At 33.7% G+C, this 20,191-nt stretch overlaps 1 protein-coding gene across 1 annotated transcript in view; it reads right to left on the bottom strand.

The window, feature by feature from the left end:
- The window catches only part of LOC132938233 (division abnormally delayed protein), an 86,249-nt gene that overhangs the window by 24,853 nt on the left and 41,205 nt on the right, over positions 1 to 20,191 (bottom strand). The window contains exons 2-4 of the mRNA XM_061004951.1: positions 15,626 to 15,784; positions 6,507 to 6,903; positions 5,416 to 5,770 (exon numbers count right to left, since the gene is read on the bottom strand). Of these exons, the coding sequence (XP_060860934.1) occupies positions 5,416 to 5,770; positions 6,507 to 6,903; positions 15,626 to 15,784 (911 nt within the window). The remainder of the gene's footprint in view (positions 1 to 5,415; positions 5,771 to 6,506; positions 6,904 to 15,625; positions 15,785 to 20,191) is intronic.

The raw sequence follows: 20,191 nt of genomic DNA, 5'->3' as shown, positions 1-20,191 counted from the left end.
ACCATCGAATAATAATAATTACGAGTTGTGGTCGTGCAGTGCACTGTTATTATATCGAGAACGAACGAACACACTCGACAACTATTATACACACCTCGTCTGTACAATTTAATATATTAAACCGATTCGCGTTGATCGCGACACAATTCAAACGAACAGTGTAATATATAATATATATATATATAGATAGATAAGGTGTAAACACGCCCGGTGAATGCCCTGCGTAATTATATATATTTAACTAAACACAATCGACGGATTCGAAACGCGTCATAACACATCGATTACTGTCTGGTTTTTTTTCCATAGCTGTCCACTTTAGATTTTTTTTTCAGTTTTCATTTTTTCTCCCTCCTTCCATGCACACAAGAGGCCATAACAGTTTCGTTTTACTTTTCGTGATTAATCGCGAGATACCGAACATCATCTGGCATGTCGAAACCATATATAAATATATCGATTCGGCAGCCATATATTATTATATACATAATAATATATTGTATTATTATTATTGTTATTGTATTTACGTGCACAACCAACTTTGAACATATCACAGTATTTTTTTTTTTAAATGTGAAACCAATATTTTACGTTACAAAATTGTAATTGAAAAAAATATTGATATACCTACTTACCACAAGAGTTCCGGTACCGTCTCGAATGTTATATAATAATATATTGTATATGTAACGTGCATAATTATTATTTAATTTAATGGATTTTAATTAATCGTTAAACTTAATAACAACGCTACCTAATAAACTAGATTTTTATTTATCTCGTCTTGGCATTGTAGTATACGTATCTATAGTTAAATTTAAAATATATTATTCTAAAAGGTCGGGCCCTTGACCATTTTATATCGCGAGGCGATCTGCATAATTTTTTTATTATTATTATTTCAAACATGTACGATGTACCTATTCTTGCGTATTACTTTAGATATACAATGAAAAAAAAAACATTGCTCTAGGGGATTCAGAAATTATATGTACCTACTTATGTGAAAAGAATTTATTCCACTAAAACTAGCTGCGTATTTACAAATCGAAATTCTAATTTGCCATAAGGTTATTTTTAGTTATTACTTATTAACACCTTTAATATTTTAACTACCGATGATTTACCTCGGGCACATAGGATTTTATGTTTTATCCAAAATAATCGTAGTATTAGATATTATTATTATCATTATTATTAATTACGTCAATGTAAAATTGTTTAATTTGAACAAAACATGGTTGTTTGATGAAACGTGAAAAATAACTTTTCTTCAGACATTCAGCAATTAACACAATATGATAGTATGTGATACATTTCAAGTTTCTATGGTAAAATACATCAAAACATTTTAATGCGATTATTCAAACAACAACCACTCTGTCCGTAATTTAACAAACACACAAAAAAAAAACTGTCAATAACAATATACGTAGCATAATATAGTTTGTAATTACATTAGTTTGACAACTTCAAACAGTCAACAAAATGTCAAGGTATAATACCGGACTGTCGGTGTTAAAGTTTTGAGTGTAAAACTTATATTGCTTCACAGGCTTATTAAATTTAAAAGCATTTTGTAAATGAAAAAACAAGAAAATATTAAACGTGAGCCCCATCCTGTTGAACTTTTTAAAGGGTTTATGGTACTCGGGGGACAAATCTAGTACGAAATGGTCTTATTTTTGGCACGATCGTTGGAATTTTTACTCGCGACAGATTTATTGGGGAGCCAGACACCCGTTCTTCACTCGGGTTCTAATAAGAAATTTCCTGTTGCCAATGATACACACCGGCTTCTCTCTCTCGCCCCCCTCCCCTCCCCATCCCCCTCCCGTCACCACCAGACACTCCCTCACTCTATTTCACTCTCCCTCTGTGTGTTTGTGTGTGTGTAATGTGCGTGTGCTTCTATCGTTTTTTTTTTTTACGCCCGGTAAAAATAAACCAACTGCACGGCGACATTCCATTCCGAGGTACACGCTAAAAATGCATCGTCCACCGACGTCGTCGCCATGCATATAATCTTGTCACACATATAAATCGTTGGCCTTAACTCGGTATATTAATCATTCCTGTCTTAAAATATACAGAGTGATTTCCATACCGCAGACGGACCGTCCATTCCACCGCCTCGTCGTATGTGCTTCCTTTGGACATACGTATATTGTGTACGTAGCTAATCGCAGATTATTAATAATAATTATACGTATTTAAATACGTTTGTATTTGTAATGACTATTCTAATTATATATTTTGTAAAAACGGCGCGACGTTTAAATGTATAACGCGCACAAGACGACTGTACTGTAATAAATTATTCATAACGATGTATCGGTAATTTATTTGAATTAACCGCACCCTGTATTCTCGAAATAAATATACAAGTCTTGCGGGCTCGCCATCTTCGATTATACAAAAGTTCAAGACTCCTGCAATAGTGTAGAAACTATTTTCTTCGTACAAAATAAATTACAGTTTCAAACATTTTCGTTTCACTTTTTTTTTTTATCAATTTGCTTTACGTGTATAAATTTAAATTAGCTTAATTTTACTTTGTTTTTTCGTATTCAAAATATTGTGTTCTCGGTATATTAGAAAAATTACTTTCGTTATTATAATATATAGGTATTCGCTCCGACAATACAAAATTCGTACCTAATATTTTCCCTTTTCATCGTTCCGTTCCACACTATGCCGTCATGTTCTTATGGGGATTAAGAGTACAGACATATTATAAAGCCATATAGGCACTGTATACCTATACAAAATTAAAATTAGCAAAACCTAGTTTTCATTAATTTGACCCAGTTTCGTTGATACAAAGCACCGATGAGCAAAATGTATATATAAGTATGCCATTCGATAATTATATGCATATTATTATAATTACGTCGCTTTTCAAATTCTTGCTTTATATGGGGTATTGTCAACGGTTTTTCCTAATTGCATTTGGTTTTTTTTTTTGAATTCTTTTCGATACACATTTGAGACGACGGTTGCGCCGTTAGAACGAAATGAACAACTACGACACTATATGATGATGATTTATTGTTCGGTTACGATGTTATACGCGACCAGTTGTTGTAGACGTCTTTAAAACGGTTCCCAGACGCGATAATCGATTTATTTCGTATCTTCACCGAAAAACACTCGAAAATTATTATTATTTTTATTTTTATTATATTAAATCGGTACCGCAAAACGAATTCCGACCAAACTTGTCGTTTCGACGACGGCAGTTGTACCGGCCATATTGTCCAGACGTCCAGTGCTTTTCGGTACCGTGCCTAATGCGAGGTTTTGAACGAAACGCCATCGACGGGTTTCCAACCCCGTTTGGGGGAGTGGCGAGGGGGTGTAGGTGTACCGCAATCCAACATCCTGCGCGTTTTTCCTGCACTGCAACATACGCTGCACCGCCGGCACCTCGTTAGCGCTATACAAATTCGACCGAATTCGTCTTATTGTTCGGGCATCATGTGCTTCCACATTGTTGTGCACACAATAATATATATATATACAGGTATGGGTATATAGGTATGCGGTATAGGGTCCCGATTGTAAATAATATAATATATAATGTAGGTATATAATATGCAGGCAAATGATGCGGATTGTCAGGAGGTGCAGCGAGCGCGCGCATGTGTGTGTGCGAGTTGGAACCGGTCCAAATATGGTAAATCGAGTTTAGTATCGGAAGGGTTGTGCGTTTGTGTACACGCCTACGTCTGTGTGTGTATACATATGTATATATATATGTATATAAATAAGTATATATATTTATATATATATATACATAAAATACATAAAGTATACACGTGCGTTTACGTGTGTGTGCGTGAAAGGTGCCGGCAGATCGGAATTCCTCTCGCCGGACCAATGGAAGTCCAGCATTTCATTTCGATGAGTCATACGCGTTGCACCGGTCCTCGCCCCGACGAAGACCACGGCGGCGATGTGCACGCCGTCGTCGTCTCGTGATCTCAGGTGGCGCTACTAGGCGCACCGATCCGTCTGGTCGGTATTTCGGGTCCCGTCGACGGCCGCCGCGCGTATACGCGTTATGTTATATATTATTATAATGGGTACGTATTATATTGTTATTATACCGCCCGAACCATTCAGTAAAACCGTGTCGGAGATATCCGATCGCCCAGAGTCATTGATATCTGCGGGGGAATCGCCATATCATTTGAATTCCACGAGTTCGGACCACCTGGTCTTTCGTTTCATCTCTTCAGAGAGAGAGAGAGAGAGAGAGAGAGAGAGAGAGAGAGATAGAGAGATAGATAGAGAGAGAGAGAGAGATAGAGAGATAGAGAGAGAGAGTACAACGTTCGGTTTCGGCGTACCGCGACGTACAGGAGGTAAATACCACATAAGGTACCTAAATATTCCGACCGCATCATCAACTCATTACTCATTAGGCACTGCACGAAAATATGCATCCAACGCTACTTACCACACATAGGTATAAAATAATTGTGTGCGTCCCTGGATTTCGTTATCGGAGTAAAAAACTGTATAAATATGATCACGCGTGACCTCAATTTAACATAACACGTTCGAATCGCGAGGCATCTCATATTAATCATTATTAAATACATTGGTGTACTTAATGTTTTATTAGTTATTACTTATTGTAATTATAATATGGTGATAAACAAAACATAATCAAACAAACGCGTTATGATTGTTTCGTATGTTGATACAATATATATATAAATATAATAGATATAATAATGGTTATTATTACGACAAACTGATTAGACTAACGGATTGAAATCAGAAATACAACTAGGAAACGAATATAATAAAGAAATTTAATCTCTGCTTGGCAAGTAGAAAATACGCGTAGGTACCTATAGTACCTACCTATATACATTACGAATAAATTAACATAAACACGATTTTTAAATAAATTACAACACATGATATCATTTTTATGAAAGCCGTACAAACCCTGTCTAGAATTTATCCATTTTTCAGGTAAGCTAATTTAAGAAGTGTGACAAAACACAATGATATTGGATTTTAATTTTTGTGCTGTCCAAATTGCACCACTAGAGTGATAATATACAAATTTTGATTCCTTTCTGCCTCCTGGTATGTATCCTGTATAGATGTAATTGCTATAGTCATACGCATGGTATTCAAAAGCGAATGAGAATTAAACAAAACAAAAAAGCGGAAACGCAGAGAGCGACAAGTTTACCAAACTATATATTGTCTCAAATCCATTGAGACAACAAGTCCGTGGGAGAATTATAATATTATAATCAGGGCCCTATTATACAGAGTTAAAGGTTTATAATAAATGAGTACCTATACATATAATATTTAAAACTATCCCAAACGGTGTTCGACACAAGAGTCGAACATAATATTATGTAAATTTAAAATCCTACTCACGTTGTCTTGTATATCGGAAGCGTGGTTCATCGCGTACATGATGGCTTCGGATATCCTCGAGTGCAGGGATCTGAGCAGGTCCTCCAGACACACCGACGACTGACCGTTGTTGATGGCCGACACCAGCCGGTCGACGGCCTCGTAGTATCCGGTCCACGGCGCGTCCAGATGCGCCGTCTCCCTGGCCAGACACCCGCGGATCACGTTCACGCACAGCCCGTGACACGGTTTCGCGTCTTTGCCGTCGCACCACGAGCACTGTCTCATCCGGGTCAACGCCGCCGAACACTGTTCCGTGTTTCCGTAGCCCAGCCACGACCGGGAGTGCTCTCCGTCCACTAGTTGGCCACCGTATCTACGCCATACAATAATATTATTATTACGACGTAAATGATGAAATTCAATAGACATTATTGACATTCACGCGATCTCAATATTGTAACGAACGGTTTGCTAAACGCATTATTATCAATCGGTGTCAGGGACGCAGCCAAACGTACACAGTGTCTGGCAGTATGTAATCAGCTACAGGTAATGTAACAAAGTTACGGAAACAAGATACGCGTAATATAGTTCGTAACTATAGTAGCTATTGTAATAAATTACGTAATTCGTAGTTTTAATTTAAAGATACGTGTATAGTATATCTTATTTGTTATATTTAAATAAGTAACAATTTGACGATATCAAAACCATTTTTGTTTTTAAAAATTTAAATATTTAATACAATGATTTTTCAGGAATTCCTCATACAAACAAATATTTAGCAGTGACATTATTTTCTCAAAGAAACATATAATACATAATTAAGTGACTTGTCACATTCAATGTAACTGTGACTTGTATAACCAGTTACAAACTTACAAATAGTCGAGTAACTAACACATCTCTGAAAATAATTAATAAGGGTAGGCGCGATTATAGAGCATTATTTTGGGACAATAGGTATATAATATTATATTTTCTAGTTCCACTTAGTACAGATTATACAATAATATAATATTATAAAAATCGGATGAACATCGAAATAAAATCAAAAAGACATGGGAAATCAGGTTTCGGGAAAAATCTAAACTATCATTATCGTCTACCTTAGTGCGTGTACGAGTACATTGGTGGCGGCGAACGTCCTGGAAATGTCCTTGGCCAGCGTGTAGGGCACGTCGCCGAACGGTTTAACATCGAACGATTTGCCGGTTAGACACTGAACGTAATCGTCGTCGAACTCGGTGGCGCCGCCGTCCGGTCTGTCGGCCGCCGCGGCCACCGTCCGGTAGACGACCGGAAACAGGTCGGCGAACAGCCGGGAAGCCGCGTCCTCCAGGCTCGTCGCCGGGGTCGTTTCCGGGTCCTCGTGCACGTACCGCGACAGCCGCCCGTAGAACGCGTCCAACGGACCCGCGGCCGGTCCTTCGATGCTAGCGTACACGTCCGCCAGCACCCGGACCGTTTTGCTCTTGGACTTCCGGATCATGTGCGTCATGTGATCTGAAACGATAGTTTTCGAGATACAATTATATTATATTATAATATACGGATGCAAGTATAATGGTTACATAAGGTATTATATTATTATTTTATATATAGTGTCACGCTCGTGTTGCGGTAAGTACCTACCTATTATACGTTACGTAAGACGTATATTATGCTGTATAATATAATATCGAATCGCAAAAATACAGAAAGGACACATGTGTCTAGGTTTCGAAATTGTTCAGGAAAAACAAACATCTTAATATCCCTGAGAAAAAATTTGAATTACAATTTTATACAAATATTGTTGTATGTGTCACGAAATAATATAGTAAAATACATGATACATACAATTACTTGAAGAAATATTATAAAACTCTATAGGTACTTAAAGGTTGTATACATGACGTGTCATTTATAACTTCAAATTGCTATACATTTTAAGAAAAACGCGTTTTCTTATAAGCAAAATCATAACTGTATATTTTACTACCTACCGAAAATTAAAACAACATTATTATATGATATTATACAGTAGATAATGAGTCATAACTATTATATTTTATTGCAATTTGAATTTCATATTGTAGATTATAAATTTAATTATTGGAATATTTTACATTATTGTTATGTTCTATTTTTTCTTGTTTGAATCATCTCATTTTGTAGCGAAAATATATCATTGTTTCTAAAATGATTGTAAAGCTGGTTTTGGAATATATTTTGCTAGCGTAAAATCTTTAATTTTGCTTTCAAGGATGGGTAAGTTTGATGGGCATCTTGTTGTTTTTTCTCAATTTGAAATGGTAATTGGTATGGTATTATTCCATCAACTAATTCACTTGTCTCAATTATTCAAAATTGATCTGATACACAATATTATTATTTGCAGAGACGCGTAGGAAACGTCGAGAAACATTGGCGGGTTCATGTTGATTACGCGTTTAATAATCATGTGATCGCCTCTGATTTCGAAATTCAAACGACCCTGTACAATGTATTATAAATTATAATGATATAAGGTCGCGATGGTAAAGTGATACCTTATTTTATTATTATTATTATTATTATTATTATTACGGGAGGAAATAAGAACCGGTGCACGATTTGATGCGTCTGCGGTCTGCATATTATCCCAACGATTGCACGCACGCGACATCATATTATATTAATATAATACGATATTACGTTGTTACACTGATTTAGTATTATTCATTATTTCCGTCGCAAGTATTGATATCTGCAGGGCGATGACGAGGATTTCGAAAACACATTCAAATCTCTATTAATTTTCCTTTTTGTTTTTCTTGCCTAGAGTTCCGCAAAAAACGTTAAACTCGATCGGTAATCTCGAAACAAAAAAAAAAACAAATCGGTTTAAGCCGATCTCGTCGAAATTTTAATCGTATATCGTTATAGGTGTAAATTATAGGTACGCCTATAATAATTTAAGAAAAAAATAAAAAAAAGGTAGGTACACATACCAATACATGTATTTAAGACTTTAAGCATGGCTGTTATGGTAGCAATTAACAGTACTCAAATACTTAATAAAACTGCCCTCGACTATACACAAAGATACAATAAAAATATAATTTGCATACTACATTTGCATACTTTGCAGTTTGCACGGACTACGAGTAGAATTTAAATCGAGTATGAAAAAAGACAGAAATAATTACGATCGTATATTTTTATTACTGCGATTTGATTTTGAATACTCTACGTGGATTTGTGTAATAGTGATTATAATTATTATACCTATTATATTATAATATACGGATATAATGTGTACGCGTATAGAGGATCATTAGCTAAATTCATACTCGTTTTAGCTTATTATGGTTTATGTGCTCTCCAAAGAAAACGTACAATTTATAATCACCAACGTACCTTGTAAATATAATAATAAAATATTGTAATGGCATAACTTATATAATATGCTAATTTCTGTCGACTGCGCATATAATATTATATACGTACATAATAAACTGATATTAAATTAGCACAACGATCGTACGCACCGCAATTATGTACAAGCGAAAATATTACGATATAGTGCACACAACACACACGGTCTTTAGCAAATATAATTCGCGTCTTTAATTAAGTACATCACATGGACGATTACGCAGACATTAACGCGTCGAACTTTAATGGTTGTGTAAATGTGTAATCATTTCGCGACTTATATTCCGAGAGTTGACGAGACCGACGACAATCGAAACGATTGATATATATATATTATATTACGCAGCTGTAGTAAACATATTATATTATAACAATAAATTATGTAGGTCAAGTCTTGGCGCGACACATGTGCCCGTCTCTCACCCAGGCGTGTGCACCCTAGTGCGGCATGCGGTAGCTGCAACGGTTGCACATCAGTATAGGTACGTCCTATATACTTATGAGTTATGATAATATGTGCATTTGCAGACTAATCGACGATGAATATAATATACGCTGTTGTTGTAAGTATATTATAGTAGTATATGGTATACAGGGTGATCCATTTAGCTTAACAAGACACTCATAATATTTCAGAAAACACAAAATATGTTTTTGAACGTATTTCTTTTACATAAACTGTAATAATTATTACAAAATAACATTTTAAGAAAAAAACTTTTTATCGTAATCTATTTTTAAGTATTTTATTCTTTTGAAAACGTACATTTTAAATTTTCTATTCTGTAGCAGAATAATATTCGGAGTATTTATATCTATAAAAATCAAATTCCGGAAAAGTAGTTAATTTGTAATAACTTTGAAGTTTAGACGAACGGAGTAGTGAAACCAATATTTTGAAAGGTACCCCTGCACTACTCCACTCCACTCATCAAAACTTTAAATACTTATTAGCTACTCCTCCAAAATTCGATTTTTGTATACCAAAGTACTAAAAAAATATGGAATTAAAAATACATGACGTGTTTTTTAATGAGTGTGATTAAATTATAGTGTGATAAAAAAATTAAAAAACAATTCAGTAAAAAGTATCTATCGCATCTTTTAGAAAAAAAATACGACATAAAGCTATATGTAAAAAAGGTATTTTCAAAGCGTTAATAGTTTTTGAAATGTTGAAGGTCTTACGTTAATTGGATCACTCGGTATATTATATAGACATATTATTTTTGGAATCGGATCGTTTGCGCACGCACTCTGTACGTGTGCCGTGTGGTGTACTTAACGTATGTATATATAATATATATATATCATTATTATACTCGTTGTAGGCTGTTATAAAATTATAAGTACGGTAGGGCCGCGGGTAACGCGCAACGGGTTTAATAAGGCGGTATAATATTGTGTAATATGTATATATTTATAGATACGCGAGGAGAAAAATATGAAAACGAAATGAATAATAATAATAAAAAAAATCAGATTATACGAAACGGAATTAAAAGAGCGGTCGGAGGAGAGGGAAAAAAATACAAGAAACAATTGAATGGGACCCGCCGATCTGGACTGGAATGCAGTTTGCTATAGTGCCCGGAGGACGTCGCCCGCGGCGGCTGGGGGGGGTCTAGCGCTGGAATGCGGCGTCGGCGGCGGCCCGCGTGTCGTGCGAGTGTGCAGTATACCGAAATGAACGTTTATTCACCGTCATTCGTCAACCGGGGTGAAAATATATTTTTATGTACGCCGTCGGGTCTTATAGGATATTACTATTGTGTGTTATTATATTATTATTTATTATTATTATTATTATTATTATTGTCTACAGGGAGCATCTAATACGAGGCCGACGGACCGACTCATCGTGCAGCGTGTGTGTGTCACGGGCATATACCGGCTAAACACATTATTGATAATAATAATAGACCGTACGTCGTAAGGTACCTATTATGTTATTTACGACGAGTTTGCGGACAAACCGGACTGCTGCTGCTGCTGTTGCAGCTGTGAGCCGCGAATTGCGATCCAAACACACCAACGACCGGCGAAAATGGCGCAGTCGCGGCGGCAATCCCGAAAGCGGAGTGAAACTCACGTGTACCGCGGTCTGATTCATTTCACTACAACAGGTGGCTACACTAGTTCTCTGAGTACATTTTAGTGATTTAAAAATAAAAATGTTTTAAACATAGGTAGTTTAAACTCGACTTTGAAGTAAACAAAACTTTAGGACAAAAAGTTAAAAGTTGAAATAATATATTACACTATAAAGACATTTTACGGAAAATATTATATTTATACGGATTTTATAATCAAAGATTTAATTTAGAATATTGGACGAGCGGAGTACGTAATACGTATGTAGCAGATCACAACTTTTTGGTGCATTTTGTCGTTTTACTTCGTTCGTCTAAACTTATACAATTCAAATGCTTATAACTTAAAACCTATTTAAATGTTTTTAGAAAAGTACCCAAGTAGGTACTCTGCATCTACAAAAATTACAAATATATGATTTCAACAATAATAATTATACTGTACAAAACTTTGTAAAAATATAATATAGCGATTAAATAAATACCATACATAATACCACTTACATCAAAGTTTAGACTACCTATATAAAAACAATTTTTCTTAAAAAAACCGTAAAATTGTTTTATAGCCTGTATAGTCGTGTAAATGTGAATAATAGATCTGTATTATATTTTACGAGATTCTTATAATACCTATATAGTTAGATATAGAACTGCATATAATATAATATTAATATATTTTATTAAGCTTCCTTGCCGACAGCTAAAACGCACACATTTAACAGGTCTGCCATGGTTATGCCATATTATTATGTGTATATATTATTGAAAACATAATATATAATGCGCAACACGAAAGAAAAAAGGACACCCCCATCGTGTGCCATAATTATTTGTAGCCGGCTAATAATTTCGTCTTCGTTCCGTCTATATAATATAATATATTGTATACAACATAATAATAATATATATATATTTATACCTACGCTGTTATTATCATTATATATACGCGTTTTTTTCAAAAATACGTGAAAAGAAAAGGACGGTCGACAATAGCCATAACGGCATAAAGCAATGTATATGCGGCACAACCCCTTGCTGCTCCTGCTTCAGGTCGAGATGGTTATCGCCACGTGGTATAGGTGATTATTAAATTATTTTTTTTTATATGCGTTTCGTTATTGGATAAACTATTTTATATACTCTGTCATTTCATAACGCGTATATGTACATGGATATAAGATATATTGTGTGTTCAATACACGTAGGTATAGGTACGATATACGGTGCGAGACGTTTCGGCCGAGGGCGGTTCACACGCCAAAACAATATTACTGCATGTTCACCGTTTAGGTGCGATTAAATACCGTTTTATTACTCTTCGATAACGATATAATATTATATATATATATATATGGAATATCAAATATTATTTTATATAGAAGGAGGAATCTTTATTACGAATTGTTAGAATCGGATTTAGACGATCAATAGACATTTTGGTATTACACTATTTATACCACCAATAGGTGGTAAAATTATTATGTTAAAAGTACGAATACCGGTAACCTTAACTTTAATCCGCTAAACCTAGAATTTACGGACTACTGTCGGTACATTTCAGAGTTGGAACTTTTGCCGATCGATCTTGGTAAATTCTAAAATATACAAATGAATTCGGTCAAACTATGAATTATTATTGTACTTCTGGTTTTTACAAACGAGAAATGGTATCTCTATTGGTATAGGTATACGTCTTATCTATAACGAAATACATAAATATGTTAGAAACTAAAATGTCTGAATCAAATACATTGAAGTAAAATTTATATTTGAAAATTATTCTTATTTTTTTTTAGTTTACTTATAATTATAAATTATTTAAATTATATATCGTTAGTTAAATATATACGATGATGATATACGGTTATTGATTTGCTTAAATGTTGTATTATTGTACATTTGTACCAATGCACTACATTGCTACAGTATAAGAAAATGAAAGACATACATTATTACGTTTTTTAATTAAATATTTTTTTAAATTATGATTTATAAATTGAATTATGAAAATCTGAACATAATAGAAAATTATTACAATATATAAGATATTCTTTATTAGTGCGTGAATGCGTGATTGAATACCGTAACATCGAGTATTGTATGAAACAAAATTTAAAAATACATAGGTAATTAGTTAAGATAACGTAGTTAAATTAATTTTATTTATCAATTCATATTTTATATCTATTTATAAAAAAGTTAAAATTAAATAATTAAGTAAAACAAGTTTCAAGTAGGTACTAATTTATATTTCATCCCACCCAATTAGGATATTTTCTTTTTTAATTTATTTTTATATTTTGAACTTTTACTAAGATAAATTGTTTATCCTAATCTTTTCCAAAAATTATAGTTTGTAAATTCCAGAACTACAAATTACAAATTATTTGTAATTTGAACGATTTAATTTGTAAATCTTATAATTGACTAATAAAAATTGGTAAATTCTTGGATTTATCGGTTAAACTTAAGTTTTGCAAGTATTCCTGTTTTTACCTAAAATATATGTACCTATATATTAATTATGGACCAAATAATTTTCAGTATTTTAAAATATTTATTCACATCGTGGAAGTAAAAATAATATATTTTGTTATACATCACTTATAATATTGTTACGTCTAATAATTTAAAGGTTGTTGACGGAAAACCTATTTGTTCAGAATAAAATGTCGTATCTAATAATGCACATAATACGGGTCGAAAAAATGTTTGAGAGCAAAGGAATGATAAAACCATAGCTTTTAGTCTATATATTAGAAAGTCTAAGGTAATTGCTATAGCCTATTGTAATTAAGTTAGGTATTGCTATTTAATATAAATTTATAAAGGAAAATTCTAAAAAAAAATAATGAAATTGCTCTTTTTTTTATAAATTAATTGTAATTGAAACAGTAGAAAGTAGCGTAAAATGTGACCTTTTTTACTTTATTTTATATTTTAGTACATGAAATGAAAGACTTTAAATGTAATATAATCCTATTTGTTTTACATTCTGACATTCTGTATCAAAGAAATACTTTTCATATTAATATAACACAAAAAATATTTTAGTTATTATAAAATATTGTTACTTATAATAAACGTTTTAAAGTTAACATATTCATGTAGGTGTTCTATAATATTAATTTTTTTTTAACAATATGACAATACATTTCAGTAGTCTTAAAAGTATTTGGAATTAACTATAAGTAAGATAAATGAGAAAAAATTCTATGAAAGTAATGGCTACACAGTTGAGACAACCTAAGAATTTTAAATTATCTAAATGTTCAGGTCACCGCACCGGTTCCGTTATAGACGGATGGGCGGGATCCTGAGAAGTGTGTTTGAAGTAAAATTACTGATGACTGATGAGCTAGTTGGAATTGGATTAAAGTTTTGCATGGAAATGTTTATAAAAAAATGTAGTAAATTCATTGATTGAACGGATTTTGCGGTCAGATTTTAGAGATATGTTTGAGAAGTACCTGCAGGGAGTTACGGCAATTAGGCGAAGGCGGATATTTTGGAAGGCTTGAATGATTTTATGTTATTAGAGTTCTCAACAAAAACCCTGAGGACAATGTCCATAATGGTTTGGATTGGTATCATGAAATAAATTTAATACGATTTTCATACAGTCCACATTATACCTATATTATTATTACCTACATATTCGGTGCAATTCGTTGGGAGCCAAATCCCGGAAAACTAGACAGTTTATAAGGTCATCCACATATACAGTATGGGAGAGTTTTATACTTTGATATTAAATAAAGTTCAAGGGTTTATGTTAAGTTCGAGCGTGGCAGTGTCATAATAAGCGAAGTGTGCAGTTCAGCTTCTTGCTCTTATTTTCAAGATGAAAGAAACAAGTGTCTGTCTAGTGTAAGATATCATATTTACTAATGTTTACATGCATACGTTTTATATGTGCAACCAATTGCGCCGAAACGTACAAAAAGGTGTGACACAACTTAAGTACACACCACCTACAATTTACAAACAGTTTAAGTAGAACTGAATACCGATAGCGTTGAATTTAAATAAACCACACATTTCTAACCTTTAATAATATGTAAGTATACCCTAACGAAACTTGACCACGATTACACGCGGTAACCAACCACCAACCCAATCCTTAAAAAAAGGTGTGCCGCGGTCACTACACCTTTATGGCGTACCTATTCTGTTCCACTAGGTTAAAGCAACTATTGATTTATTACGAAAAAAATAATGAACAATGAACATACATAATTTATTAATAATTGAGGTGTAGTAACTAGTAAATACAAATCGTCGGTTAAATCAAAAGAGACAGTCGTCGGTCTTTTTCCCAGAGTGTTGTATATTTACCTGATAAAGTACACGTTATAGCCGCATAAACGCAAAAGAGGCAGAACTCGAAATCCAACTAGCTACGGATCGAAATAACCGTTTAATAAATTCATTCATGAGCGGTCTTATACATAGCGATTTCTGTGACTTTTTTTCGCTGATAACATAATGTAGGCGTAAAATTATAATAATAATAGTAAAAGATATCCCTAAGGATTTATTTTATTTTTTTTTTTACGACCGGCCGCCTTCGCATATATAAATAAGCCATAACATAACATTATACACATATATATATATATATATGTATAAATAACACACCAGCGGGGGCGCGTGTCGTCCTCGGAGCACATTTTGTGTGTATATTTTCTCTCTTATATTTTTCTTATTTTATTTTGTTTTCTGTTTACCTTGCAAGTGATGGGCGGTGGAATTGAGCAGGTCATAAACGTAGCCGGCCTGAGCAGCCAGGTGTCTCTTGTATTCGCTGTCCACCATGTCTATCAACCGAGCCTCAGTGGCGGCGTTGCAACAGCTCTTCCTCGACTGACACACTTTCAGATTGTCTCCTGCAAACACAAGAAAACGATAAATTACTTCCAGAATAAGACGTATTCATCGAACGGCACATATATCCGACGAAATGGGCAATAAAACGTCGTATGTGTACATTTATATATATGTATTGTACGCGAGTGTATTTTTCCGTCAGAACCTTCCTGTCACGACGAGGATCCCGTTGTGGGCAATAATAATTCATTGTAATCAACATGTCCGAACTATATCGTTATTATTATTATTATTATTATTATTATTATATAGTAAACCATACGCCCCGCCGTGGACGGTCGCCAAAACACAATTTTAAAAACCTCACTACAGTATCTTAGGATGCCGGGGACAGCAGCTGCAGTTTGTATATTATTGTTGTTGTTTTTATATTTATACATTTTATTTTAACCTCAATCGACCGCAGCGTTCCAAATTTAGCTAAGAGATACCACTGGTCCTCGATGATCTCCAAAATATTTTGCAATTTATATAGGTACGATCTGAATAACTCAATACTGTTAAAATATTTAACATAATTATGTGCGACATATTATAATTTTATTTATTACGCTTACCTATATTATATTATAAGTATAAATGTATAATAGACAATAGACTCTGTAACTAAGATACTAATGGATCAATTCATTAAAATTTAATTAATTTTAATCAACGGACAAAACTGTATCAAAAAGACTTAACAACACATTAAATGTTGCAAGACTGTAACGTCATAGCTGTACCGTTTTATTTTAAGTTCTTGGATAAAATCCCATTAAAATAATTAATTTACTGAAATCGTGTTTAAGTAAGATCCCTCTGACCCATTGCTTTCTGACATAAATATCAATCTAAATCCCTACAAAAACACCGAACGAATTAAGTAATTGGGCTTCGAGCCAAAGGTGAACTGGAACTGTACACAACTTGAAAATAGTAATATTTACTTAACACGCTTTAGTTTAATGATCTGAGTGGTTCCTTGAAATAACATTGGTAACATTATACCTACTGTCATTCGAATTTATTTTCATATGGACCAACCAAAATATAAATCAAACCAACTATACTTAACTTACTGAGATTTCAAATGTGATCGTTTATAATGGTTCATACTAAATTTACTGTACGATAGTTTTATTGAGTTATAATTTATAACTCTATAGTCACTAACAAATATTGTCAGTTGTATTTTGTACAAGTATTCAATATTATATTGATTTAACGATCAATTAAAATTTAATGAAAAGATTAATTATTATTCAGCGCGGATAACCCGTTCGTACATATTTGGAAGTTTGCACGAGTACAATACACTTTTTGGTCCTAGCTGACTATTAGGACGTATACAATATAAATGTGCAAGGTACGCCGATAGCATTTAAAAAGAAAAATTATTTTTGTGGATTAGTTGTACATAAAAACAATTTTTTTTAACCTTATCCATCTAAGACTTGCGTAATATGTATCTGCCTATATTAAGTTGTATATAACTGATGAACGATAAATGATAATGAATATTCGTATTTATTTATTTTCATCTGAATTTTTAAATGAATTCAGTAATTATTTTATCACAATGTACAATGAATATTGAATACCTAGTTTTCAACTTGAAAAATTACATGGGTACCTATACAATATACGCTATCATTAGTTATTTTTACCGTGATTTATCAAGTGTCGCGCCACTCGCCAACGATATAAATCGTTTTTGCACCTCGGACAATTTCCTGTATCAATTTATTATACGCTACGGCATATTATATTATTATATGCAAACGTTGAGTTACGACTTAGTTTGTGTTTCCGTTCGATCGCGACGAACGTCCCAATTAAAATGTACAAAGCGAGATGCGAAAAAAAATCGAAAAAATAATTTAGTAAGGCTATATATGCGCATATTATAAGCCATTGTTCAATACACTATAACAGCGTGTGTCATCGGAATAAAAGGCGAGCTGCAATCGTTATCACGTCTTCGTTGGACATTAATATTCAATATGCTCGAGAATTATTATACACCGATACCGAATATGTATGCTGAAATCGGCTCGTATGAATACTTAAATAGTACACCGACTACGTTATTGCCGCGTACCCATATCGACAAGGGCGCGAGGACAAGAATATCAAAATGTCGAATTTTCGAGTCGAAACAAAATATTGTACACCACGTGTTTGTAGGGAGGACGTGCTGCAGAGTCGTCCTTCTAAATGCAATACACATAATATAATACTGCAGCAGCAGTAGGTACCTACACAGTAGTATCATGAACGACTTTTGTACGATACTTCGACATATTATTATATATGTATAATACAGTCATCCAAATCTAAATGGATTAAACTATCGCAACGACTTATTGCCCGCCGGAATGTATATAGGTAGGTATACAAAACAAATGCGCACACCCAAGTAATAATTTATACTATGATATTATATTATATTGTTATTTACGTTTATCTTTTAATCCCCGTCCCGTCGTCTTATTGTGTATATTATAATATGTTTAAGTATAGTTACCGCGAAAATGCGATAGATCAATATATATTATTCGTGTGTATGTATAATAATATACGATTCGGTCTTTCACGGGTCGTTATATACAACAACACAATATAATAACGCACATATAATATATTATGTGCGGCTTTTAATTTTCAAACGAGAAAAGGAGAGAGAGGGAGAGAGAAAAAAAAACAATCGGTACCGAAATTTCGGGCACGAGTGAACGTTGCCGAGAAACCCGACACCCGCCCCATAGTTGAGATGAATTATTATGTCCACAGATTTTACGGTTTGCGTGTGTGTGTGTGTGTAGGTGTGTAGGTGTGTAGTGTGTATATGCACGCGAGTACCGCGCAGGGGATGATAGAGAGGCAGAGGACACCCGTGTATGCGCGTTATTATCGGTCCCTTTAGGGGCAAAAGAAAATAATAATAACTTGGCGACAATTGTGAGTGAGCCGCACGCATATAAATCTTAATGTCTTCCGTACAAAAGACAGATTTTTTTTTCTCTCTCTCAATAGGAACCCGCACCCCGAGGGTTGTGCGTTGTATCGGAATGTTTGTGTATTCAGAGGAAATCGAGGTTAATTTTTTTTTTTAAACATTCTTCTTTCCCTCCCGAAAAGGTACCTGCGGCGGGCCTTTAGCGCCATAAAACGCCAACAATGGCCCAAGAGAAAAAAAAAACGAAGGACACGTCGTCACCGTCCCATGTAAATCAGAGATGCCTTTCATAGTAAAGATAGGTTGATATAGGCGCTAGGCAAGCTGCAGGTAGGAGTTAGGTATACGCACACAACAGGATTATCAGAACCATTTTTTCTTCATATTTTTCTCCGAATTGTTATATGTATTATTTTCAGACGGAAGTAATAATTTTTCTCGCACTCTGTGCGGCTGTGTTAACAATATAATATTATATATTATATCTTATAAAGGATTGTACGTAAGAAAATGGCTTTGAAAAATTGTTTCCATCTTCGCATAATATACCTACCTACCTACCTACCTACCGCATTTGTAACACATTTTATTAAAACGAAAACGTCACCGTATTACGGTAACCCTCGTTATAAATTCACGAGGAAGTAGTCCTTCACTTGGTTATTGTAATACAAACGAAATACGATACACGATCACCGATTCCGGAAGCTGGAGGAATCATATTGTTGAGCGGCACGTATAGTGCACATATATGTACGTAGGTACTTGTAAACCCGTCATTTTCGGTCGCGCAATGTTGACCTTATTTTAATAATGATAATAAACGCTTTTCAACTCGTTTCCTTTCAGATGTTCAGTCTAAACATTAAACACACACTTTCTGTTCCGTATAAGTTTCTCTTATAATATATACACCGCGAGAGGTATTTTCCCAATTGAATGCACCACAATAGACACGCGTGTTACACTTTTCGATTTTCAAATCAATAGAACAAAGTCCAGACATCGATATTATTATTATTATTAAAATAATAATAATAGATATCGAGAGTAATGATAATGATCGACGATTCGAAAAAAAAGTACCTAATACTATACCCATATACACACATAAGTAGTTGAATCAACTTCGTCTTTGAAATTTGTTCATTAAAATATACCTAATATAATGGACCAACGAATTAATTCAATAATATTATAGTGGGAATGGTAAAACATATTTTATAGTAAGAAAAATTAAAATGACAATATTGTGATCTTTAAAATATATAAAACATATTTTACAGTACTATGTAAAAAATATGGCTGTGTTAAACGATTAAATATATCATGTACCTAGCTAAACGTTGTTATTATCTTAAGACTAATTATTATTCTAATATGCCGTTTGCGTCAAGTCCAAAAATTACGTTCTCGTAATAACTCCATTATATTATACTTAACATTTAACAAAACGCGATGACTG

This window comes from Metopolophium dirhodum, chromosome 2 (assembly GCF_019925205.1).
Source record: "Metopolophium dirhodum isolate CAU chromosome 2, ASM1992520v1, whole genome shotgun sequence".
Taxonomy (NCBI): Eukaryota; Metazoa; Arthropoda; class Insecta; order Hemiptera; family Aphididae; genus Metopolophium; species Metopolophium dirhodum.
Note: the sequence above shows the minus strand (reverse complement) of the source record. Positions and strands in the feature narration are given on the sequence as shown.